This window comes from Leishmania mexicana, chromosome 24, assembly GCF_000234665.1.
Source record: "Leishmania mexicana MHOM/GT/2001/U1103 complete genome, chromosome 24".
Lineage (NCBI taxonomy): Eukaryota > Euglenozoa > Kinetoplastea > Trypanosomatida > Trypanosomatidae > Leishmania > Leishmania mexicana.
Window position 1 is genome coordinate 534,755 of NC_018328.1, and position 25,377 is coordinate 560,131.

The 25,377-nt window shown below is 64.3% G+C and overlaps 3 protein-coding genes across 3 annotated transcripts; all 3 read left to right on the forward strand.

Annotated features, from left to right (window-relative positions):
• Window positions 1-717: 717 nt before the first annotated feature.
• On the forward strand, window positions 718-10,515 carry LMXM_24_1451 (conserved hypothetical protein; the record flags this gene model as incomplete). Its single annotated transcript, XM_003875914.1, has 1 exon — window positions 718-10,515. The coding sequence occupies one exon, from the start codon at window positions 718-720 to the stop codon at window positions 10,513-10,515; it is 9,798 nt and encodes a 3,265-aa protein (XP_003875963.1).
• Window positions 10,516-11,733: 1,218 nt separating this feature from the next.
• Window positions 11,734-14,223, forward strand: LMXM_24_1460 (conserved hypothetical protein; the record flags this gene model as incomplete). Its single annotated transcript, XM_003875915.1, has 1 exon — window positions 11,734-14,223. The coding sequence occupies one exon, from the start codon at window positions 11,734-11,736 to the stop codon at window positions 14,221-14,223; it is 2,490 nt and encodes an 829-aa protein (XP_003875964.1).
• A 1,241-nt stretch (window positions 14,224-15,464) lies between these two features.
• LMXM_24_1470 (conserved hypothetical protein) lies at window positions 15,465-24,179 on the forward strand (the record flags this gene model as incomplete). The annotated part of the gene is made up of 1 exon (XM_003875916.1): window positions 15,465-24,179. The coding sequence occupies one exon, from the start codon at window positions 15,465-15,467 to the stop codon at window positions 24,177-24,179; it is 8,715 nt and encodes a 2,904-aa protein (XP_003875965.1).
• Between the last annotated feature and the right edge of the window lie 1,198 nt (window positions 24,180-25,377).

Genomic DNA, 25,377 nt, shown 5'->3' on the forward strand with positions numbered 1-25,377 from the left:
TATATATACTCCCCGCCACTCATCGCGCGGATTTCTTAGACGCTGTCCTCCTGCTTTCCGTGCGTGTCCCTCTCGCGCACTCCCCTATCTCTTGCTGCGCACATGTGCTGCGTGCGCGGTGTGCCTGCGTGGCCATTTTTTATTTTACCTTCTCAGTAGTTGCGCGCAGTCGCACTATCGAGCTGCCCTAGCGTGAGGGAACAGGTGCGCGGTGAAAGAGGGAGGGAGATCATCGCCGGTTCGACGGCCCTCCCCTTCCCTCCCCTCCCTCTTCTGCGCGCTGGGTAGGTGCATGGTCGTTTGTGTGTATGCCTGGACGTGCCAGTGTGCGGGCCTCTCTGATTCCTCTCGTCGTGTCCCTCTAACGTGGGCGTGTGAGGTGCTCGCACCGTCGAGGAGAGCGCGCTCTCAGGTGTCTCCCTGTGAGAGAGGGCGCGCGGGAGGTGGAAGGGGGAGGGATGCGGACACAAGACCACGCACACTCACAGAGGGAATCAACTGGCCAACCTGGGACGAGGTAAAGGCGTTGCGTGTTTGTGTGGGTGTGTCAGGGCATCGGTGCAGTGCCCGCTCTGCAACTGCCCCTCCCCTTCTCCCTCCCTCACGCACACCACGCCTTCTCGCGCTTCTTACCGACGCACCACACGCACACACGCACTCAACGGTCAAGGCAGCATGCTGCCCTCACCGAACAGGCCAAGCTCATCCGCTACCTGGATGCCGACCGACAAGCTCGCGCCTGGCAATCGCGGCTGTAGTGAGGCATCTCCCCTCCTCCCTAAACCCCGGCCGAGAGCGTCCATGTGCCACTTGACCCAGCCAGCGTCACGCAACATGTCCGCCGTCCCTGCAGCGACGACCTCGTCGTCGAACATTGCCCCGCGGGTTGCTGCGTCGTCACTCTTGGTCAGTGACTCCTTACAAGGCGGTGGAGGCATCTTTGGCAGTGGCGGCAGCGACAGCGACGGAGACGATAGCGCCGGCGGCTCCAGCGATGCCAACGGTGGCGCGGCTGGCGGCAATGGTGGCCTTGCGTTTGGTTCTCCACCGGCGTCGCTCTCCGAGTTCCTCGGTGTCTTCGCGTATGCTGTCCGCCTGCAGTCGTGGACGAGTTGGCTGCTGGCGGCCATGTTTCATCTCTTCCACCTGCTGCTCATTTTTTCCTTCTGGAGCAGTCCCATCCTCTACCGCTCCACCGTCCTCTCCCAGGCGGTTGCGAAGTCGCTGCTCGAGGTGCAGGATGTCAGGAAACACAGAGGGGGCAACGCTGAGTGCAGCAACAACGGCAGAACAAGGCTGAGCGCTGCGGCGGGGAAGGGCCCGAGCGGCGTGGAGGCGGCCGCCCTGCTGCGCTCCAGCGAATCGCCGGCGCCGGTCTTCGCCGGGAGCGTGTGGGCCATTCACGACTCCGTCTTTTTCCTTGAGGAGGGCCATGCCGTGAGGCCCACGGCGATAGCGGGCAGCTTCTCCAGCCTGGGGGGCAAGAATCACCACGGCGGCGCCACCAAAAGTACCCCGTATGCTGCTCGGGACGTGCGCGACGGTGAGAACGCCAACCACGGCACTGGCGATGATGCGACAGACAGCATGGACCAGGGCAAGCCCCGCGGCAGCCCGCACACATGCATTTTGCCGCACAAGCCCGGCGACGATGTCGGTGGCGGGGGTGGCGCGCAGAAGACTGTTACGCCTGCGGCTGCAGTCTCTACGGTACGCGAGGAGACTCGCGCCTCCGCCATTGGCCTGAGCAGTCAGCTGCGGCCGACGGTGCCATGGGGCTCGTGCAGCAAGGATGAGGGTCGCCACCGCGCTGCCGCGACGAGTGACGGCCCTGGGACGCTGCGCTGGTTCGCAGGGTCTCCTCCCATTGCGCCGGAGCACACTCTGTCGCAGCGTAAGAATGCCAGTCGCGGGCGAGTCGCGCTGTCGCAGATCATCGACGCGTGGGCGGCGTCTCCGCTGTATTCGTCTCCGCTGGCCCTGGCCCTGTTTTACCACCTCTATGGCGTCGGCTGTGTCATCCTGCTGCTGACCGTGACGGACGGCATGCTCACCGGGCACTTCTCCGCACTGCGGCTCTGCATCGGCTTTGCTGAGGTACTGTGGTGCGTTCGCCACGGCGCGCACGCTTTCCTTATCTACTGCTGGATGCTCGTGCTCTCGCACTGGCCGCATCGCGCGATGTACTCCCCCGACGACGCGGTGTTTCTTCAGCAGGGCACGCCGTACGCGGTGGTGACCAAGAAGACGGGACAGGTGTCCATGTTTTGGTTTTACAGAGCCGCCTTGGCCGTCGACGGGGGTGCCGAGGGCGGCGGTGGTCACGGAGGCGCTGGCACGTTGCTTGTGAGTGAGATCAACCTTCCGTACTATCTCTACGATCAAGTGTGGTACCTCAACCCGCTCGCCGAAGGCATCGAGGTCTTCTACGTCTGCCTCCTGTTGCTGTGCCTCGTGAAGGATTTTCACCGAGTGCTGGACGCCGTCGTTGGCGTGCGTGAGCTTATGGAGCCGGAGGGGTGTGTGCGCTGCCCCCTCTGCGGTCAGCTAATGGTGTTGTATGAGCAGCGCAGCCTCTTTCGGGCCAACTCTACCTACGAACCCGCCCGCGGCCACATATCATGGTCCGGGTGGCGGATGAGGTGGTGGTGGCGTTGGCTACGCAGCGCCGTGCGAGGCAGCAGCAGTGGCCATCGTTTACCAACACCACGTCTGCCGAGTCCTCTCTGGCGCTGGTTCTTGCCGGGGTGGCTCGGCGGAGGCCCGCTGAAGACGCCGCTGCTGGCCTCCACGACCGCTGGCGCACCCACGGATGGCGGTGACGCCTCCCCCACAGCGTGTATGGGCGACGAGAGCACCTACACACTCGCCGAAATACTCGAGGATTTCGAGTTCTACGAGCAGTCAGCTGTGCGTCGCAGCGCGGCGGCGCCGCAGGATACCACCACAGCGGCGACGGCGCATCTCATGCGGTGGCTGACGGCGATGCCACGCGCGGGGCGGTCGCCGATGGTACAAGTGCGGGACGGCGAGCACAGTCGCAGCAGAGGCCACAGTGGCGGCTTCTCGGCTGAACAGGACGAGGAGAACGTCGAGGCAACGGCGGGTGCGCTGGCGCTCGGGTCGTCGGGCTCTTCGTCGTCTGAAGAGTGTGTGAGCGCGGGGCTGGTGAAGGTGGCGCCTGCCGCCGCCCCCGCAACGCCTGGCATGGACGGTGCTACGGCACCGACACACGGTGCCCCGACAGCGTTCGCCAAGACAGGGCGTCCGCACCCCTCGCCGACCCATTTCGTCGCGGCTTCCATCCCCGCCAGTCCCACTTGTCGTCGACACGGCCGCAGCCATGGAAAAAACTGCCGCCGCTCACAAGGCCATTTGCACGGGTCGTTGAACAGCAGTCAACAGTCGTTGACCCCGCCGCAGCGCCCGCAGCGCCGGACTCGATTCACGGAGGAGGTGCTGTACTGGAACCGTGCCACGCGGCACGTGCATCACCGGTGCCCAAGGCTCTACTTGGATGCACAAGAGGCGACCGACGATGAAGACGCTGACGAAAGCGACGGCGGCAGCACCTCGTGTGAGTGCAGCAGCGAAGCCTCTTCAGCGATGTCCTCCACTGCAGCCACGACGACGTCCAGCTCACTTACTCAGCCGGCGACTAACGCATCGGCGCGCCCGCACGCTGGCAACCCACTGACGGCGGCTGACTGTGCGAACTTCCACCAAGGCGTGTTGCGCCGCTCCCTCTCTCCGCGCGCTGGGCCGGGTAGCTCAGCCGCTGGGAGAGGGTGTTGCTACACGCCCCAGCCCTCTGCTGAGCTGGACGAGTCAACGCGCTTGCACGAGAAGCGGCTCCAGCAGCAGCCGCAGCAGTGCACAGGCAGGCATCAAGACACCTCCGCGACAGGTACCTCGACGCACCAGCGTAACTACCGGATCATCAGCCCGGACTTTTCGGGGGCGTCGTCAAAGCTCTTTGCACAGGGTCTGCCACCACAGTTGGCTGCTAACCACATCACTCAGCGCGGCCTGTACGACCCCAACAAGGCTGGCGAGGACGAGTTCAGGCCCGGCAACGCCTTTCAGTCGTACGATCGTGCAGGGTATCTGTCGCGGCTCACCCACAGTTGGCTGAACCCGCTGCTAACATTTGGGCTGCTGGAGCCGACACTGCTGCGACAGGAGCGCTTCTTGCCCTCGCTACCGGAGGAACTGTTGTCACTGGACAACATCGCGATGCCGGCGTGGCGTTTGTGGGTTCATCGAAAGCTGTGGTTCGCCGCCTACGTGGCGAAGCCGGGGAAGCTCCTCATTCCCGGCAACGAAGCTATGGATCGCGCCGAGGAGGAGTTGATGTCGCTTGCCCACCTGCACAAAACCGACCTCAGCGAGAGTGGCGAGGATACGGGAAGCTCGGACGGCAGGCAGACCGCTGTCATGCTCGGCCATACGTCGTTGAAGCAGGCAGCTAAGTTTCGTCCGCAGCGGCCGCGCCGGTGCTGGCAGGAGAGACTCCTGTGGACTCTCTTCGCGCCGGTACGGTGCATCCTCGCGACACTTTTCTATCACGTATACATTGGCACATCGCGCACGGTGCGCCGCACACGGCGACGTCTTGCTCGCGAACTGCTGAAGGATCGCCTTACCACCGCCGCCGAGAACCTGCACGACTCCAACGGCTACCAGACCGTGGAGTCGAGCGAGGCGATAGAGGGGGCGACGTTGGCGCTAGGGGACATGGCGTCCTCGTGCGACAGCAGCGCTGCTGCGCCATCATTCGGCTCCGCCATGCCGACCCACATGCGCCGGCAGCTTGTCCTCAGTGATGTGAGCCTGTACCACCTCTTCCTCGAGCACCGCTGCGGCCGCCGCTTTCTGTTCGTCGCGGCACCGCTGCTGCTGCTAAGTGAGCTCCTGACCGTGGCGGTGGTGCCTGTGCTTGAGCTGCTCACTGTGTGTCTGCAGCGCGTGGACTCCAGAATGGTGCCGCATCGCCGCGAGGCCCCGAGCGATCAAAGCAGCGTAACGGAGGCTCTTCTCTGCATCAACCTGTTGGGGGTGCTGCTGGTGCTGCAGGGTGTGGTGCAGAGCGCCTATGTGGGTCAGGTGCAGCAGGCCGCAATGGAGGCGCGTACGTGCGTCTTCGCAGTAGTGCTGGAGAAGACGCTGGCGCTCCCCCTCGCGCAGCGCACCTTCACGGAGGCAGAAGTGGTGGCTCTGGCCACAGAGGAGGCGGCGCGTGTCGCAACGTGCTTGGGGTCGCTGCATCAGACCTGGTCATGCCCGCTGCGAGTGGCACTACTGTTGCTGCTGCTCGCCAACTATGTAGGCTGGGTGGCCGCCGCAGTGGCCGGTGTTGGATCGCTCCTCGCCGTGCCGCTCTTGCGCCACCCTTCGCACGAGGTGCGGCAGAGGCGGCACGAGGCGCTGGAGGCAACAGCGCCACGCGTCGCCCTACTGCAGCGCGCTCTGAGCCACGTTCACAAGGTTAAGGCCATGTTACTGGAAGGGCGTCTGGCTCACTGGCTGCGGAAGGCGCGCGTGATAGAGGCCTCCTGCGCTGAGGCGGTGGCGATGGCGGAGGGCACGGCCGGCATGTTGGCCGGCGGGGTGGAGTGTCTGCTGATGGTGACCGCCCTCGGCGCCGAGTGCGTCCTCTCCGCCAAGGAACTGCGAGACATGGATGTGTTGGTACCCGCGCTTGCCATCTTCGTGCTGCTGACGATGCCGCTGCTGGAGGTGCCGGCGCTTTTCAGCGTGGTGGCACGCGGCTTTCTCTCGATGAAGTGCATCGAGGCGTACCTGCGGCAGAGGCCCGACGAGTTTGCCGGGACGTGGGTGGATCTGACCAGCTTCACAGCGATGCAGCAGCAGCTGCGCGTGGAGAACCCCGGCAGCACACTGCTCAACTACCGCCGTGGCAGCGTGGTGTGCCGCAACTCGTCTTTCACGTGGCAGCATGACCTGAGCGAAGAGGCGCCGTCGACGCTTTTGCGCGACGTCAACTTCTGCATCGGGCCTGGTCAGTTGGCCGTAGTGCAGGGCTCCATGGGGGCCGGCAAGAGCACCCTGCTCTTGTCCATCCTCGGCGAGGTGAACTTGTTTGTGTCGTCAGGGTGCTCGACGAACGGCAGCCTGGCGGGATGCAGGTCTGAGAACACGTTGTCCGTCCTCTCCGCCAGCGAGGCAGCGGCGCTGGCGGCCGTATACACCGGCAGCGCACCTGGCGCCGTGGGGGACAGCAACCGGCGCGACCCCGGGCCCGCCGCTGCGGCGACCTGCTCCCCGGTTTTCCCTACGCCGCCGAGCAACACCATCAGTCTAGTCGACGCCGCCACACTTGGCATCTTTGTGGCATCGCCGACGGACTCCGCCGAGGCAAGGCGGTGTGTCAGCGCGGAGCAGACACTTTCGGCTGTACCCGGCAATAATGCAGCAGCGGCGCAGAGGGCGCTGGCCGGCATCACCTCGACAGCGACTGCTGCGGCCAGGACCTTCATGGCACCAGGCGGTGCGTCGCTGGGTGGCTACGTTCGAAGCACGGCGTCGAAGTTGTCTGCCAGTAGCCTTGCTGGCGATCGCGCCAGTGTGTGCTCTGCTACCACTACGAACACCTCACAGCTTAACCCCACCGGCCTGGAGGGCGACGACAGCAGCACTGGCGGCTTCCTCGTCTTCGGATCCTGCGCCTACTGTGCCGAGGTACCCTGGCTGCAGAACGACACCATCCGCGCCAACATCGTGCCCGGCGGTGGCCCGGTGCTGGAGCGGTGGTACTGCACGGTACTGCGTGCGTGCGCGCTGAGCGCGGAGGTGGCGGCGCTGCCGCATGGCGACGCGACCGTGATTGGCGAGAGAGGCGAGCGGCTGTCGCTAAGCATGCGGTGCCGCATAGCCATTGCGCGGGCCGTGTACTCCAAGTCACACGTGTACCTCATGGACAGCGTCCTCTCGCCACTGGAACCGCCCATTCAGGAGCACATCATCCGCGAGGTGTTCCACAGGCTGCTGCGCAAGAAGACGGTTGTTTTGGCCAGCAACGTCGGACTTCGATCGCTGCGGCCGCATCGCGTTTTCAGCGTGGTGAATGGCGTGGTGCGCGAGGACACCGACTTGTACACGGCTGTCTCCTCTCTGCATGCCCGTGGTGACGAAGATGACGAGGAGGCACTGATGCAGCGACAGGCAAGCGACTGTGGTGGCATTGCAGCCGACGGTGATGATGGTGGCGTGTCGAAACGCGATAGCAGCGCGTGCCAGGCCATGACCCTGCCTCTGCCAACACTCTATGCCGAGGAGTTCGCGGAGTCGCAGGAGGCGGCCGAGGCGGAGACGCCTCCCAAGGATGTCGCGCTGCCGAGGACCGCGAGCACCAACGTGGCGAGGTGGCAGCCGTCGACCTACTTGAAGGCGCCCACCGCAGCACCGTCTAACCCTGCTGCCGATCCTGGGGTGCCGCTCCACGGCGTTAACGTCGACGACCCTGGCTGTGCCAACAACCTTAGCGAGCAAGGCAGCAGCACCAGCGCCGGCAGTGGCAGCAACAGCACCTGCTCCAACGACCGGTGCATGAGGAGCCACTACGCCCAGCTACTGCAGCGCGAGCGTCCTCTGCGCCACCGCCACCGCCTCTTCCTCTTCATTTTCTTGCGCTTCATGGGTGGGCAGGTGGCGTGGGTGTTATTGACGGCGCTCCTCCAACAGGGCATCTCTCTGTGCGTCGATATTTGGACTGCAGCGTGGCTGGCAGTAATGGCGGCGCACGCAACGCGTTCCGCAGTCGGTGCAACGAAGGCAGCCGTAGCAGGCCGGTCGTTCTCGTCTCGAGTGGCAGAGCAGCTGTACACGTGGGCCGCCGTCAGCGACCTTACTTTCATTGGTGTGTTGTCTGCGTTGTGTGTCTTGGCGATGCTGCTCACGCTGCTCCGCGCCCGCGCGGTGTACGTCGGCGTGTACGGGACGATGCACTTCATCTACAACCAGATTGCATGTCGTGTGCTGCACTCGCCAGCCTCTTACTTCGACAGCCGCATCATTGCGCTCGTGACGCGCGTGCTGCGCGACGACGGCGAGGTTGCCGAGTACTGCGTGCTGTCCACGGCGGAGACACTGCTGAGCTGCAGTGCGCAGGTGGCGTTGGTCGTGCTGTGGAACGCCTTTGTGAACCCCGTTTTTATACTGCTGCTGCCGATGGCCGTGTCCATGTTTTACCACATCTCGCAGCGCCACGCAGTGGTGCTGCGCGAGGTGCGCCGGCTGGAGCTGGGCTCGGTGAATGGCATGGCCAACATCCTGCGTGAGGTGTATCAGGGCGCCACCACGGTGCGCTGCATGGCTCTGCAGGACCGACTGCGTGAGGAATTCTGCCGTGCCCTGGATACGGTCAACACGGCCTCCATGGTGGCCTACCTGACGGATTGCTGGGTGGAGCTGCGACTGCACGTGCTTGCCACCCTCGCCATGTGCATCGCTGCTACGGGTGGCGTCATCTTCACGTTCTCCTACTCACGACCAAGCTTCACGGCAGTGGCCGTGATCGCTTGCCTGCGGGCCGGGCCGGTGCTGACGCTGATGTGCCGCAGCCTCGGCGCCTTCACGGTGAAAGAGTGGATCTCGGTACAGCGGCTCATGAGCCTGTGGGGCGCGCCCCAGGAGCCGCTGACCCTCGTCGGCGAGGCGGACCTTTACACCTACAGCCACGTCCGTCGCAGTGCGAGAGGGCCGTGTGTGCTGGAAGGTGGGGATGACGCCCCTGTGCTCAAGAATGTGAGGTTGCCGACGGTGTCGCTCATCATGGGGCAGGGGTCTCATTCCGGGCAGCGCGAGGCCCGTCAAGAGGCGAGGGCGGAGCGGCGTCGTCTGCGTCACGAGCAACAGAGTCAGCAGCGACAGTGGCGGCAGCAGCTGGGGCAGGCCGGCGGTGAGGACGGCCTGGCTGACTCGCATGCCCCCGCACGGCTCTCCGCATTCAATGATGACCCTTCGTCGTCGTCCTCATCGTCCAGGGAGCGTAGGGCTACTGGTGCTCCAGGCGAATGTTGCGCTACTCCGCTTCCTCTGCTCGAGCTGATCAACGTGTCGGCGCGCTATCGCACCACGCTGCCGTACGTTCTGCGCCACGTGAACCTGGCCGTCTTTCCCGGCGAGCGCCTTGGTGTGGTGGGCCACGCTGGACAAGGCAAGAGATCCATCTTCAACGTGCTGCTACGCCTGGTTGACGTGATCGAAGGCGGGGGCGTCTTCGTGGACGGCGAGGACGCGGCGCGGATACCATACCCCGTTCTTCGAAGTTGGTTTGGCCTTCTGTCACAGGAGCCACTTCTCTTGCAGGGGTCGTGGCGCAGCAACCTCCTCCTCGGCTACCATTTCGCTCACTACATGCTGATGGACGGCGCCAACGGCGGCGCTGACCAACTTTTCCTACCGACCACGCCGCTTGCCCGTCAGCAGCTGCAGGCAGACGCACGCCCAACATCAGTGAGGGCCGCCGCGGCGGTCACCGCACAGCTGGCAGTAGAGGCTGGGGAGCGTGAGCCTTTGCTGCAGCGGGGCGCTACTGCTCCCACTCGCGGCGGCACCGGGGCTGCTGCTGGACCAGAAGACAGCATGGGGTCTGTCTCTGCGGTGGAGAACAGGTACGGTAGCACCGACAGTGCTCCGCCATACATGCAAGCTGGAGGCGGTGAACGTGCTAACCTGCGGTTTATGGACACCACAGCCGACTTTGCTTTCACCAGAGACCAACGGCACACCTCGGAGGATGGCGGTCGCCGTGGCGGTGGCTGTGGCGTGGCCTGCATGGTGGGCGCGGCAGCTCGACGGCTCCGCGACAGCCTCACATCCTTTCAGCGCTGCTTCAGACGCAGAGGCGACAGCGGTTACAACGAGGACGTCCCGCCAGGGAGTGCCGGTGGAGGTGACGGCCGCCGCCGCCGTAGCCGTGGCACGGGCAGCAAGGAAACCCATCCGCACCACCTTTCCAGGCATGTGGTTGAGGGGCTGCGGCAGCCTGTGGAGGACGCTGTGCTGTGGGAGGCGCTGCGGTCCGTTGGACTCGATGCTGCAGTGGAGTTGAGCGGCGGCCTCGATGCCCCGCTCGTCGGCCTCAACCTGACAGAGACGGGGCTGACGGATTCGCAGTGCCGTCTTCTCTGCCTCGCGCGTGTGGTGCTGAGGAGGCCACCGATTGTGCTCCTGGAAGACGCCGTCCACTCCGGCGCTGAGGCGCAGACGGACCTCGCCATTCACCGCGTCTTGGCGAATGAGCTGCGCGAGTCGACGGTGTTGATCATTGCCCACCGCATGTCCACGCTGCTGAACCTCTGCACGCGTGTCGTGGCGGTGCAGGGAGGGACGTTGATGCCTATCACGGATCTGAGGCCGACACTGGCGTCAGCGGTCACGGCGGATGCTCCAGGGGCAGGCGACGGGCTTTTGTACGCGGCTTCCACGCGGCCGGCAACGGCGGTGCTGGATCTGGTCGTGCTAAAGACGCTCTCCGACCACCTAGAGTAGCCGCGCGTCTGTAATCTACGTGTCGTGTTGGAGCCTAGTATGACGGCGGGGCCGACCGAGGGGGACGTGGACCACTTTATACCTGTGCGTACACTCGCCGATCTCACCGCACACGAGCGCATGCTCGTCCTCGTTCACGTGAAGTTTGACGCACTTGGACGGCTGTCGGGGTGCTCACTGCATCGATGGGAAACGACGACACACACACACACAGACACAAGCACGCACAGCATAGAGATGGAAGGCGTGGCGGCGTATGTTGCGGGCACGAGTGCGCAGATGACGTCATCAAGTGCCCCGAGCAGCCGATGTCGATGAAGAGGGAGAGAGAGCGATCAGTAGCGTGGGTGGGGAGGGTTGAGGTAAGTACGCTGATGCCGGTACTGCTGCTACTGCTGTTTTCGAGTACAGACGATCATCCATTGTCCCCCGCCACCGCCACCCCCCTTTCCCTCGCGAGGCGGGTGGGGCGTGAAGGTAATGGTTTCCGTGCCACTTGCAGCGCTGCCACCCAACCACGCTCATATTGGCAGCCACTCCTCCTTCTTCACCGTCCTCGCATGCACTTTTCGGGCTGTCTCGCGCGTGTGGGCGTGTATGTGTCGAGTGAGGACGGTGGTGGTGCGCATCGACTCGGAGGCCCCCTCACGTCACGGTAGGCAACCCCCTTCTCCCTCCACGCATACGCGTGCACACATAAGGGCTCGTGCATTCGCCCACACTTACGTACCTCTGCGCTGCGCTTGAGCTGGAGCCGTTTCTCCGCTTTTCGATCTCCTCCCCCACACACTACGTGCGCAATGCATGCAGCGTGCGGCGACGTCCTGCTCAGTGCACCCCACGCTTTCTATTTCTCTGCCTCCAGCTTTCTTCTCCTTTATCTGCTCATCTTACACGAGGCAAGGGATGCGCCTGCTCTGACGCCGTTTCACAGAACCGAACAACCAAGTGCCCACACTCAGATAGACTCACGCAGGCGCACGGCTGCTTCTCCTCAACACACATCACCGCGTGCGTTGTCTGCCTCTCGCAGACGTCTTCCTGCGTATCGGTGCCTGGGCGTGTGCTACCCACTCACACCGCGCCGTGACGCAAGAACGTTGTCGTGGTGGTGGTGGTGGGGCGGAGAGCCTGTGCCCGTCGTGTTTCTACGCGTCTTATGCGCCGCCTCCATCCCTTCTTGTACGAGCGTTCACGAGTAGCGGAAGGCGTGGGGCGATGGGAAGCTTTAACGTATTGGCGCCCAAGCGAGCGATGCAGCTGCGATGCGTGCGCGTGGCAGCGGTGGCGGTGGCCAGCGCATCATTGCCGTACCGCAGCGCCGCTGATGGTCTTCTCACAGCTCCCAGACGACCAGCGGCGAGAGGACTACGCGAAAGATGGCCTGCGGATGAGTGCGTCGCCGTTTTGAGCACGGGCACGGGATCTCTCCGGACTGCCTGGAGAGGCGAAGGGCGACGGACATGGACACCAAGGCGGCTAGTGACGCAAGCGGATGACATCTGCACCATTGGCACATGCGGCTGCATGAGCGATGCCAACGCTGACGTTGGTCCTGCTACAGCGACATCTCTGGCGAGCGCTGCCGTGTGCACGCGCTCTCCACTCGCAGGTTTGCGTGTGTGGTGTGCTGCACTGGAGACGCCTCGCCGCTCCTGCGCATCTCTCGCGGGAGTGGCGCATGCACCGCCTGGCCCGTCGCACAACTCGCACCGGTTGCGCGGGTCTTATAGAAAGCGGCACCCCTCAGATTCCCTGCCAGCATCAGCTTCGCGGTACACGAAGAGATCCCAGCAACACAGACGAGCTCAGGCGCCTGCTGGAAGACCCCCGAGGCCGCGGCGAGAGCAAAACGGCGACGCAGGACGGCTGCGGACACCAGTTGACGACTACCGCGATGACGCTCCTCCATCGCAGCCGGAGGAGGTGCCGACAGCAGACGACGTAGACGGCGCCTCTGTCGCTGACGGTGACATGGGTGCATCCGGTGCGGGTGGCGCCGCTTCTTCGTCTGCGGTGGCTCATGACGCGGAGGCAGGATGGGGGCTGGAGGACATGAACTCTCGAACGGGAAAGACGCAGCTGGAGGAACTGTACGAGCGCACTCGTGATCGAATCCGTGCCATCCTCGAGGGGCCACTGCCCGCGATGCCACAGGACGGCAGCGTCGATCCCGATTTTTTTGTAGGCTTTACATCTTACAGCTATCAGCTGCGAGACCAATACCGCGCCATCCTTGCGCGCGAGCTGCAGGTGCCGGTGAAGGCGCTGCGGCTGTCCGTTGCGTGGAGTGGCCGCTTCGACGTGCAACGCTTTGGGCGGGCGCAGAAGGTGTGTGGCGTGTCCCTTGATCGGCGGGTACTGCTGGCAGCGACGCACAGCGAGAGGGAGAAGAACCGGGGTACTGGGCTAGGCCGAAAAGAGGGCGACTTTGATGCCAAGACGCGCATCCCCGAGGCAGATGAGGCATCATCCTCGTCGTCTGCCTCGGCGCTTCCATTACCCGAGGCACTCCAGAAGCGCATCCATGCCCTTGTGGCCGCCATCAACGGACGTAGGCGTGAAGATCTCCTGCAGATGTCGTTCTTCCAAGCCTCGCCACCGATCCCGGAGGTGGAGTTCGCGCTTACCCGACGAGAGCACAGACTTTTGTACCACCTGCACGAATGGATACGGCGCCACGTGTTGCAGAGTGCAGTGGTGGTCGTCGTGTACGGTGTTCCTCCTCCGCTGCCAAGTACCACCCCTGACGATACGCAGGGGACTCCAGCTACGCTTCATTTTTCGACAAGCTTGCCCGAGCGGCGTGAAGCTACGCACGACACTGCTGACGCCACAAACAGCGACGCAGCTCAGCAGGATCCGTACGTGCGGTGGGAGCGCCTCTGCCGCACTCGCACGGCAGCGCAGAAACTCGAGGTGCAGGACAAGTGGCTGCGACTGCTTCATCGACGCAAAGTGGTGCCGTTGATGATATCGCTGACTGCGCTGGCCACCGACGTTGCCGTGGCGGTGGTGCGCGGCGAGGTGCCTCACATCGACTTACAGCACGCAAAGCAGGAGACGGCGGAGGTGAAGCAGGCCGGTGAGGAGCACGCGGCTGCGTCGGCCACGTCCTCGACGAGTCCGGCAGCGTCGCCGTTGGTACTGAGTGCGAGTCTGCAAGACGTACTGGTGCGCATCGCAGCGGCGTCGTCGTCATCGCCACCGTTCACGACGGACGATGGCGGGGCATCTGCGGAGGACAAAGATGACCATGCTGCATTTCTTCGTCACGCCCAAGACGTGATTGCTCCACCACACGGTGCTGACACCGCAGCTTCCGCAGCAGACGTCACTCCGCTCTTCCGACCTGCTTCCACTGCCCAGAAAACGGCGACGATGCGTTGGGTGCGGCTTGTCTACCAGGCGCTTCTTTTGCGAGAGGCGCAGGGTAGCACTGACTGCAGCGGCCGCACGGATGCCGAGGAGTCAACCATGCGCATTTCGCACCAAGCGTCGCTGCCCGCGCTCTTCGCTCAAGGCGCCTACGCTGGTGGCCAAGGGGAGGTTGCTTACCTGCAGCACAACCGCGCCGCGATGGACGCGCTGCTGCTGCGTCCGCACGAAATCTCCTTCAAGAAGAAGTTTCTCAGTCGCATGCGCAATGGGCACCGCCGGCTGCGCATGGAGGATGAGAGCGCCGCGCCGTACGCTGTGAATGGGTAAGAACCCGAGAGAGGGAACGGAGAACGGCTGGCCGCACGCGCATGTGGCTCCCCTCCCCTCCCCCTCTTCCTCTCGCCGTCAGCCGCGTCATCACATTGTGTCTTCACTTGGCCTTCCCCCTCACTTTAAAAACTTCTGTGGCCCGCTCGAATCAGTGCACACCGCCCCTCCAGCGCGCACCTGACACACCATCACGCCCTCCGCCTCGCTCCTCTCATCTTCTCCTCACCTCGCAGTACAGTTGAGCTGGCGCCCGCGTGTGGGGTGAGGGCCAGGATGGGTGCCCAGCATGGGTGGCCGGGGGAGGGCTGGGTGGGTGAGTGGGTGGGTCGAGGTGGGAGATGTGCCGCTGCGCCCAAATGCGCACCATCGCATAAGTAACGGAAGAGCGAAATAATTTGGCAGACAATGCTTCGCACGCTCTCTCAAACAAACAAACGACGTTGGACTCGAGACATGGCGACAGGCTGCAGCGGATGGCCACGGACGTCTTCGAAGGTCTGGGACGTGTGGCCTTGAGCACCACTCCCTCCTGCTTCTCACTCTCTCTACGTGTGTCTGCGTAGGCGGTCTGTGTATGCACAGATGCGGTTACACTGACGAGTCGTCGCTCGCTGGCCCCCCCTCTCCCCGCGCACAGGGAGGGGGGGGTCGCTTGACAGTCACACTCAAGCCGCAGAGGCGAGCTCTATCTGCTCAGTGCGATCCCCTCTTCTCTCCGCTTTCTCTATCTCTTCTCCATTTCTCTCGACCTCCTCTGCCTGTCGCCGCTGCTGCCGGTGGCGGCAATGCGAGTTCGTGTCTTCATCTTATCGGTCTCATGGGACGCACACAGGCACAGACACGGCTCCGTCAAGGTGGATTGGAGGAGCACCATCGCTTGGAATCAAAAGCGGCCACCGCACTCGTCCGTCCATCCGTCGCCGCCCCTCTCCCCCCCCCACGGCGTTTCGCTCGCCTGTGCGCTTGCTGACTTCACACAGTCTGCGTGCTTCATCTGCTCTCCTCACTTCGCCTGGGCGCCTTGCCGCGACGTTGGTCGCCACTGTCATCAGCCGCATCACTGCTCGCGTTATCAACCCGCCCCACCAGCGCTGGCCGTGGTCACGTCTACGCATCTCTGGCCACAAACACTCTCTCTATCCATACCGTAGGTTGTGTGTCCAGTGATGGAGCGCACCGAGTTTGTCGACAGCACCTACAGGGGTGGCGGCGGCGGCCGAGGTGCGGACGCCTTCCTGATGAACGAGTCGTCCTCACTGCAGCGCACGGCCAGGGCCCGAGCCCACGCAGCGCAGTACTTCATGGAGATCGACAACGCATGTATGCCGCTGTTGCCCGATGACCCGGAGAAGCGCATCTCGCTACATCGACAGCTGCGTGGACGTTACAACCCCACACAGATCCCCCTCTCCTCTCTCTCGTGTGCTGCCTACCTCGGCGCCAGCGATGTTGCACAGTTGGCGGCGCTGTTCCGGCAGTACAACTTGTTTTCTAGCGAGATGATCAACACCCTCCACAGGGACGACATCGGCGGCGGCGGCAGCGGCACAAGCAGCGCAGAGGGGAGGGGCAAGGCTGCGGTGGCGGCGGCAGCGACGGCGACAACGGCGAAGGCACCCAAGAGTCGACCCCGATCGGCCGGGCGCGACGGCGAAGCGACTCCACAGTCGCCCTCAATGGTCCGCCCTACAGTAGGAACTGCCCCTCGGCCTCCGGTGGTGCTGGATGCTATGCATGGTAAGACTGGCATGGGGGTGCTGCGGTGTGACGCGCGGCCACAGCATCCGTCGGCATTACCATCCGTACGCCCGAGTTCCGCCTCGCCCCGGGCTGCTGGTGTCTTAGCCGCTGCCGCTGGGGCGGCTGTGACGCCTTCACTCTCCACGTTGCCCAGTGTGAGAAGGGCGGAGGGGGAGCCGGTAGCGCCTACACTGGCCGAAATGGCGGTGGGAGACCGGCGCGAGCTAGCGGAGCCCTTTACCAGGGAAAGCAATGACGCTGCCTTGACCACCGGATGGCTTGTTGAGCTGCTGCTGGAGATGGTGATTGAGAACTCCGCCCAGTCGGTAAACGCCAGTGTCGGGGGCGGTGGGGCTTCCCCTGCAGCGGCGGGGGTCGCATCAGGACAGCCGCCGATGCCCCCTGTCGGGTCACTGTCTCAGCCGCGGCCCGGCACAGGCAGTCATCATCCCTACAGCAACGCCAATGCCACCCACGTGGGGCTGGCGTGCTTAAACTCCGTGACGATGTTGTGCCAGACTCGTCGCCGCGACGTGCGTGTGGATCAGCTGCGCCACTTCAAGGCAGAGTTGACCGACTGGGCAGAGCGCCTCGCCCAAAGGTGCGATGAGGGCGAGCACCGGGCGGCGTGGCATCAGTGCGTTGCGCAGGAAGAGGTCCTGCAACGCTACCAAGCGTGCGTCCTGCAGAGCCAGGTGCCAAGGCTGATGGGCGCCTCGCTGACTGGTGCACCTGGCGGCACTGGTGGAGCGCTCTCCTCGCGTCCCAAGATGCTGAGCTTCGTGAACTTCGAACCTGCAGGTACGGTGGTGAGCAACAGGGTTGGCAGTAATGCGTCCCCGCGCCGCAACGGGGGCGCTGGTGGACGTAGCAACGTTAGCTGGGGGCCGCCGCACGTGGTTCAGGTCGTTTCGCCTGATGCGGCGCCGACTTCTACATCACGTGGCACTCTATGCCCATCACCGCTTGGCTCAGCTGCAAGGCTGATTGCGCCGTCTTGGGACCCTCAGTCGAAGGCGCTCCCCGCTGCGGTGCGGCAGCAGGCAGAGGTCAGCAGCAGCACTCACTCGGACACTAGCGACGCCGACGAAGTACTTTCGATGCACGACAGCGACACCGGTTGCGGCCTCGTGCATCCCTCTTTTCCAGTAGGGATGCTCCACTCCACCACCTCCTCTTTAGCCGGGTCGATGGTGATCTTGCCATCCAACACCACCGGACCGGGCGCGAGTGTGGTGCCTTCGTCCATGAATGTGTCCGTCAGCGGGGTGAGTGGGGCCGCTGCAGATCGAAGCCTGCTAGCAGCAAAGGCGCGGCTCACAGCCCCTGGCTTGAAGGACCTGCTGCAGCAGCCAGCACAGCTGTACGCATATCTATGGACATCGAGCGTGGCAGCGAGGCTGGTGGAGGAGGAGGAAAGGCATCAGCATCACCAGCGCGTGCGGATGGTGCACGGCTCACAGCCGCAGCCGAGCCGCGGCGGAGAGAAGTCTCCCAGCGGCAGCAGCATGGGCCCCACAGAGAGTGCCTTTGGCGCTCGGCGCAGCCGCGCCGCTGCAGTGCAGCATCTTGTGTGCTGGAGCGACGTCGCAAGCAACCTGCTAATCGGACTGGAGGCGACATGGTTGTCGCAGCGGCATGAGGCGGCCTATGCGCGGGTGCCGACGGCGGTGCTGGAGGATCTGTCGGAGATGACCGCACCCAAGAGGGGCGGATCGGGCCGCCACATCGGCGCCGGGAGCGATGCGCACACCGTGCCGCGCTCGTTCACCAGCACCCATGAGGATGGAAGTGACGACGACAGTGACTCACTCGACGATGGGGTGGCGCTCGGCGGCGGTACTAGCAGTGTTGCCGGCGTTGCAGGCAGCGGCCAAGCGTGTCGGCGCCGGCTGCACAAGATCGGCCTCGGCAATGACGCTGTTGCACTGCAGCAGCGGGCGGTGCTGTTCAACAGCCTCGGCGCGGCTGCCGAGGCCACCCTTGGTGCCCTTCATAGTGAGGCGGCAGATCACATTCTCGCCTCCCCGACCTGGCGGTACACTGTCACCAGCAGCAAGGACGGCCTCCTCAAGGTGTGGGACACCACCAGCGGCCAGTTCGTGTCCACGATCCTGAACATTGGGCAGTCCTGGGTGCTCACCATGACTTTCCTGCACGGCGGCGAGTTTCTCATGGTGGCGACGAGCGCGGCGGAGATCACCGTCGTGAACTTTCCGGCTGGTGGGGTGCTGCTGAAGCTGCGTGGCTGCACCTCACTGGCGACGGCGGTGCCGCAGGTCAAGCAGCCGTCTACATTCTTTACAAAGCGCTATGGGCTGAAGCCTGGCGAGTGTGGCCGGCACAAGCCGACGTGCAGCGACGGCGGTGGCTGGCTCGGAGCAGCGGCGGCCGCCCGGATCATGGAATACGCGGAAGGTGAGAGCGAGCCGATTGTGGCGCGGCCCATCGTGGGCTACGTCACGCCCACGGCCGCCTTCTTCGACGCAGAGATGGGCTTCTTCTTCTTTGGCACCATGAGTGGCATGGTCGGCTGCGTGGACCTGACAGCGGTCTTGTCACGCACAGCCCTGCACGCCGCCGCTGCCGGCGCTGGGTGGGCGTACCCGCTGGAGGTGTACGGCTCCGTCCTCGCCCACCCGGAGGTGCTGCCGCCAGAAATAGGCGCCGCGTCGACGCCTGCGTCAGAGATGCCGTTGCCGTCCCTCGACTCCAACGTGACCTACTCCCGTCTGTCCGCCGTTGGTCACCGAAAAACGCGAACAGTGTCGCCGTACTCGTTGGCCGCCGCGGGGATGACCGCGGTCACCAGCAGTGGTGGTTTGCCAGTGAACCGTCTCTTCTTCTGTGGCGTGGGCCACTGCATCATCTCCTCCGACCCCGACGGCGGCATCGTGCGCACTTCCTTCGCGGCAGCCGCCGACACCCTCGACTACGCCCTTGGCAGTCCAACGGTGGTAATGGCAACTGCCAAGCCGATTCGCTTCATGGTGAGCTGCGCCAGTGGCCGCCGCTTCGTCACGGTACACAGTGACCGCCGCGCCTTCTTGTGGGCTGTCGGCCGCACCTTGACGGAGTGTGTCCACCAGTACCCGCAGGAGGCGTACGACATCATTGATGTCTGCTTCATGCCACCGCATCAGCAGGTGGCCATCCTCATGTCGGACCACAGCATCCGCATCTACGACGAAAGGGGGTCGCGTCCCTTGACCTCTATCCTACCCCCGCGCGGGTTGAGCAGCCGAGTCGAGGACATGGCCTCCATGACCCTCAAGTGCTCTGCCAACGACGTTGATGGCTGCCTGACATACTTGCCCACGACGCAGCGGCTGGTCTGCGGGCTGCGCGGTCCCGTCCTGTATGAGCCTGCAGCGCGTGGGCCAGCGCGGGGTGGCGCCTCGATCAGCACCGTCAAGGGTCTCGAGATGCCGGCGGCGACTGATGCGACAGAGGGGATGAACTCGAACCCAGCTGACGCAGCACCCGCATCGTCGACAGAGGGGATGCAGGTGGAGGAGGCGCCTTTGCCCCCTTCGTCGTCGCCGTCGCTGGGGTCGTCGCTGTCACTGCCTCCATTGACGCAGTCGGCCTTGCCCTTCTCTACTCCAACTTCCACCGCTCTCGCAGCGACGCAGAAGGTGACGACTCTCTCGCCGCAGCGCTCGCACATTGCGTCCGTCACCGCGTCGGTGGGCTCTTCCACCTGCGGTGGGATGCGCGGCTTGGGGGGCGAGACCGTCAGCACCGAGACTGAAAAAGCAAAGGCTGCTGCTGCGGCGGCGCAGGAGGTGCGGCGCCAACGCCAGCTGCATGCCGCTCTGCATAAGTGCCATCAGCGGCTGCGGCCTCATCAGACCCACTCATCAGCCGTTATTGGGCTCCTGCTCGACCCCGGGCGCGGCGAGCTGCACAGCTTCAGCACCGACACGTGGTGCGTGTGGTACTACGAGACAGGTAAGCGCTTCCGTGCGCCTCTGCATGTGCCGCGCGCGGCGGAAAAGGAGCTGGCGGTGCGCAGTCGGCGCGCGCTCCTGACGTGCTGCAGCTGGAGCACTGAAGGGCGCACGCGTGTGCTGGTTGGCACACGCGACAGTCGAGTGCTGACGCTGGACGCACGCCTCGGCTCCGTCATGAGCACGACGGACCCATTCACGCAGAGTACCAGAGGCCCGACGTCAGGCGCTAGCAGCCCCACGCTGCTCGCAGATAAAGACGTTGGCGCAATCTCCAGCACCGGGTGCCGCACATTGTTGTGCAGCGGTCACGTGTGCGAGGTCCGCCGGTACGAGGTCACGAGTGCGCCGAAGCCCAGCGGAGAGGAGAACTTCATTTCGATGCGAGTGGAGCTTCCCTCGGCGGCGGCAGCCGTCGCGCCGTCGCCAACGCACGGTGGTGGGACCGTCACTACTGTAGCTCCCGCAGCGACGGCAGCCAAGGACACGAAGTGCACCACAAGCGCCACCCGTGGTGGCTGCAGCGATACCACGATCACGGCCTGCTGCGTGGTGCGGGAGTCTCACCTGTGCCTTGGCACGGCTGACACACAGCTCTTCTTCTACCGCATGGTCGACCGCAGCAGCCCCTTGCACGTGGAGGTGCTGTGCGACGCGCACGGGCTGCCGGACGTCGGCCGCGTTGTGAGCCTGAACTACCTCAACGACCTGGCGCACGACATGCTGCTCGCCGTCGTCGACACCGGCATCCTCTTCCTGTACTCCTACGCGCTGCAGCGCACGCTAGGGCGACATACCTTTTCACCTTTAGGGCCGCAGGTGTTTCTTACCGCATCGCCAAACTTCACGCCACGGGCACACACGCGGGGCCCTCAGCAGCAGGAGCACTACATCACCAGCGTTTCTTTTGCCCGTGAGGTGGTAGGGGTGCCGCAGTCGTCGCTGCTGATGGCCTGTGGTGACTCGGCGGGGTACGTGCATGTCGTGCCTCTCGCCCACCTGCTCGCCGAGGTTTTGAGCGCTACCTCGCGTGATAAAGGCGCGAGTAGCGCAGCGCGCGTAGCCAAGAGTCATGAACTGCGCGTGTCGGCATCCTTTCGTGCCTCGCGCGGCGGTGTGTCATCGCTGGAGCTACTGGCCACCAACCCCTCAAAGCCGACGGTTGCGACGCCCAGTCATGCGAGCATGGAGCTACCCTCCACGGCGCGCATCACGGCCGCCACCTCGGTGGCAACGCCATCTACCGTGCCGTTCTCTGAGCCGCACCTTCTCGTGTTTGCTGCGGGCTTTGATGGCAACGTGCGGGTCTTCAGTCTTTCTCCGAACGCACTACAGCAGGATCTGCTGCCGTTGCCCCACTTCGCCATCGCCACCTACACCAGCGCGTGGTCGGCGGCGACGACGTCGCTGCAGCTGCCCCAGTCCGTCGCCGCCGCCAGCAATAACTGTACGAAAGTGTCGCACAACAGGACAGGGGTGTCCAGCCTGCCAGGACGCAGCTCGTCTTTTCGAACCTTTGGCGGCGGCAGGGCCTCGCTACCGAACCACGCCCTCGGAGCAATGTGCTACGAGGTGAGCACGGTTGGACTCTGTGGCGTGGACACATGGGACCTATGCGACCCGCGCACCTTCAGCGATACCGAGCAGGCCACGGTGATTACTCAAGCCTACAAGGACGGCCACATCGAAGTCGTGCTGCCATCCATCCTCGACGGCGTGGACGATACCGAGGGTAACGCGGACGAGTGCGGAGTGGCCGAGAACGCGGTCAGTGCTCCTGGAGAACGCATCGCTGCCGTCGGTGTGCCCTCCGCAAGGGCGAAGAAGGAAAGCGGAGCCGTGCTGCTCTATGACATCCTGCGCAGATCCAAGAAGCAGAAGCCGGGTAGCCCCACCACCGCCGTCGGCACTAATGCACAGCAGCCGTTGCTTCAACCCCGGTTAGCTGCAACAGCCACCGGCGCCGCTGCGGACGGGGCAGCTCCTCGTCAGTGCGGCAGCGCACCCAGGTCTCGTTCGTCGCCGCCACCGTCCTCGACGCGCATTGCTACACCCGCTGCAACAGCAGCCGTAGCCGACCCAAGGGCTGCCGCAGCGTGGTCAGGGAAGGTAGATGCCGGCACCAACGACGGATCCGCACACCATCCAGGATGCTGCGCGAGCGCTGCGCCGCCTCTGCCCCCTCTGCCGCCACCACCACCAGCGCACTTCATGCCGCACGCAATCGGCGAGTTGGTGCGCAATCCGCTGCCGCATTCATGGAGTTGCTCCTCCAGCATGAGAGACGTTGCCGCGGCATCATTCGCTCTTCTTGATCCGCCCATGCATGACGCCACAGGCTGCGTGCGCGACGGCTACATCCATGGTGTTCTCTCGCCGATCCCGCAAGCGAAGGCGATGCGTAACCCACTTGTGCGCGTGTACCCGCTGGCCCTTCTACGGCAGATGGGCCTGCTGCACCCCCTGGATACCACCCCAGATGTCGACCCAAAGACCGGGCTGCTGGTGCTCATCTCCGCTCACGACGCCTTTAAGCCGTGGAAGACGCGGGTGCTGGGGACCGAGAGCGCGAGCGCTTCCACGGCGGCGCCGAACCTGATGGCCACTTCGCCCATGACCAGCGTCAAGTCGGTACACCCCGCACCGGCAACGGTTGAGGTGGGCCCACCGCCGTCAGCTGCGGAGACGAACGGCACTGACGCGGCCCTAAACGTGCACAAGTGCGCGTACACGTCGTCGTCCTCGTACTCTTTTTCGGAAGCGAGCGGGTCGCTTTGCCCTCGTCGCACTACGGTGACCGCGTGGCCGACACCGCTTTCTCTGACCCCGGATTACACGAGGAGTGCAGGGGCGGAGGTGGAGGCGGGGTGGCGACACAGCAGCCCTGGCGTCGACGATACAGAGCCCGAAACGTCGGTGTTCCTGACGGAGGGAGGGGTAGACTGGACTCGTCGGAGGTTGCACACCACGACCCCCGCCAGTTTTACGTGCTTTCCCGTGCGCGCCCTGGGCACGGCGGCGGTGGCGAGGGAGCCGGGCTCTGCCTCTCGCCGCACGATCACGGAGGAGGAGAAGACTGCTGTGGCAGGTCCGGATGGGTCACAGCGGGTCACCATCTGCGCCCCTTCCACCACAGAGTGGAAGATCGTCTCCGACGCGGTCCGCGATAGCGGGGAGGCGTCGTCGCAACGGTCCATCTCGTCCGCGAACCCGAGCAGTGCCCTCGCGTGGTCGAACCGCTCGCGGCCTCCGTTATTCCTGCCTGTGCCACCCACCTCGGCGCAGTCATTGGCAAGGCAGAAAATGACGTACCTGCGCGGCTCTTTGGGAGGCCTCGATGCAGAGGTGCTCCGCATGAGGGAGGATCAGATGATGCTGGCGCACATGGCTGCCCAACTGGATTGCTCGCGGCAGGTGCCGCTGCCAGCCTGTAGAAACGCTACCGCCGCCGTGGATGGCACAGGGACGCACTCCTCGCCAATGGGCACCCCTCTCTTGGGCGAGTACACCTCTCGACTCATCCGCCTGTGGCGTCAGCGCGCTGGCGACGCGGTGGTGGAGGCCGTCACTGCCGCCCTCAAAGCCCTCGGAGCTGAGGAAGCCGCAGAGCCGCACGGTTCCGCCACCGCCGCTGAGGACACGGGAACAAACACCAGCGCCGGCGCCGCTGCGACCTCTGCCATGTCACACACAGCCGCTGCGCGCGCAAGAGAGCCGAAGCTGGGCAGTGGGAGCTTGCGGACCCGCGGGTTGAGGGTCGGCGATAAGAGGGTGCCGGGAAAGGCGATGTTGTCGCCACGTCAGCGCGATCCTACGGTGATGGTGTCGTCTTCGCGGTCAGAGCGGCGTTCGAGCCACGGAGGCCAGTCCAACCCCCAAACGGCGTACGCCTCACTGCTGCAGGCAAGTAAGTCCACAACGTTCGGGCTCGAGCTCTTAGCCCTGTCGCTGCCAAATGAGCCACAGGGAGCGCCGACTCGCGCGCGGCGCCGCACTGACCGAGGCGCCGACGCATCGCTGTCGGCCGGGGCAGCTGCGGCACCTTCAAGACGGGGAGCAAGGGCGCCCGTGTCGGCGGCAGCAGCAACAGCCGCCTCGTCCAAGGCAGCTCCTCATCTCGAGGCAAGGTTTCCCATGATTGCCGTGCAGCAGGAGGTGCAGCCAATCCGGGTGTGCTTGCCGTCGACGCTCCGCGCCGATGAGGGAGAGCGGATGTGGCTGCGGCGCTTCGAGGCCGCCTTCAACAGCGTCGACAAGTGAAACAAGTGCTGATCGCCGCCATTTGGCACCGCGGGCGGCGCCCCCCCCCCTCTCCTCAGTGCCGCATCTCCCGCGTACCTCCAACAGCTTCCCTCATCGCTCCTGTTCAGCTTCAAGTGCGCTTTTTTTTTGAATCTGGTGAGTAATGGAGCCACCTTGATGTACTCTGCACCGCTTCTCTCGCGCACTCTTGCCTCTCGTTCTCATCTTGAGTTCTCACGCTCTCTCTGGCGCGCTGCGGAAGCTTTTCTGTGCCTGTCCGTGTGTGTGTGTGGTGGCGCCTTCCGCTTCCGCGCAGAGACGCGCAGAGAGCGAGAGGGAGGTGCTTGATGCTTCACTGCATCTCTTCTCTTGCGCGCGTATCCGCCCTCTCTCTTTTCGCAGGTGTTCCGCTCTGTGCGCCCTTCAGCGCCTCATCCAGCGCCGGCGTGCACTGTGGGTTTGACCGTCTCCCACCTCCATCTGTTACTCTTGCACCTGGAGCAGCTCCGCGCCTCCCCCTTCCCCCGCTCATTTTCTCTCTGCACACACAAGCGGCACGCAGTGCACATGCCCAAGAGTGTGACGTGCACACGTGCGTTGGCACCTCGTCTCCAACTCGCGAACGCGTTCGTGCAGCTACGCATTCGGATGCGAGCCCGATATCTGCGCGTGTACGTGTCTGATGTACATAGTAGGTCATGTGCCCTTGTGCCTGTGTATTTCTCTGTACGCTCCCATCTATGTAACGTGTCTGGCCAACCGAGTCCTCCACTTTTGCCATCACTGCCACTGCACACAGCGCGAGAAGCCAAGAAAATCAACCGGACGTCTGTCTCAGCCGAGGCCTCTCCATCGCATGCGATCTTCCTTCGCTCAGATCGCTAGTCCTGCTGTGAAACACGCCTGTGGTGGCGTGTGCCCGCCACCACACCCGTCGCACTCCCCCCTCCCCCTTTTCCCGCTGTGATGCACACCCACGCATCCATGTACGTATACAACTCCTGGCCATGCACTCTCACTCCTCCCTGTTTGTCTCTCCCTTCCCGTCGCAGACGCGGTCATCACTGCCGACGCCCGCGCACGTGCCCACAAACCCGCGACGAACATGCTCGCGGACATCGTCGTCGCCTCAACGTTTGACAACTTACGCATCTGGGTGTCGCGAAGCTAGTGCGCCGGAAGCTCATCCGTTCCAACACGGAAGCTCGGCTGGTAG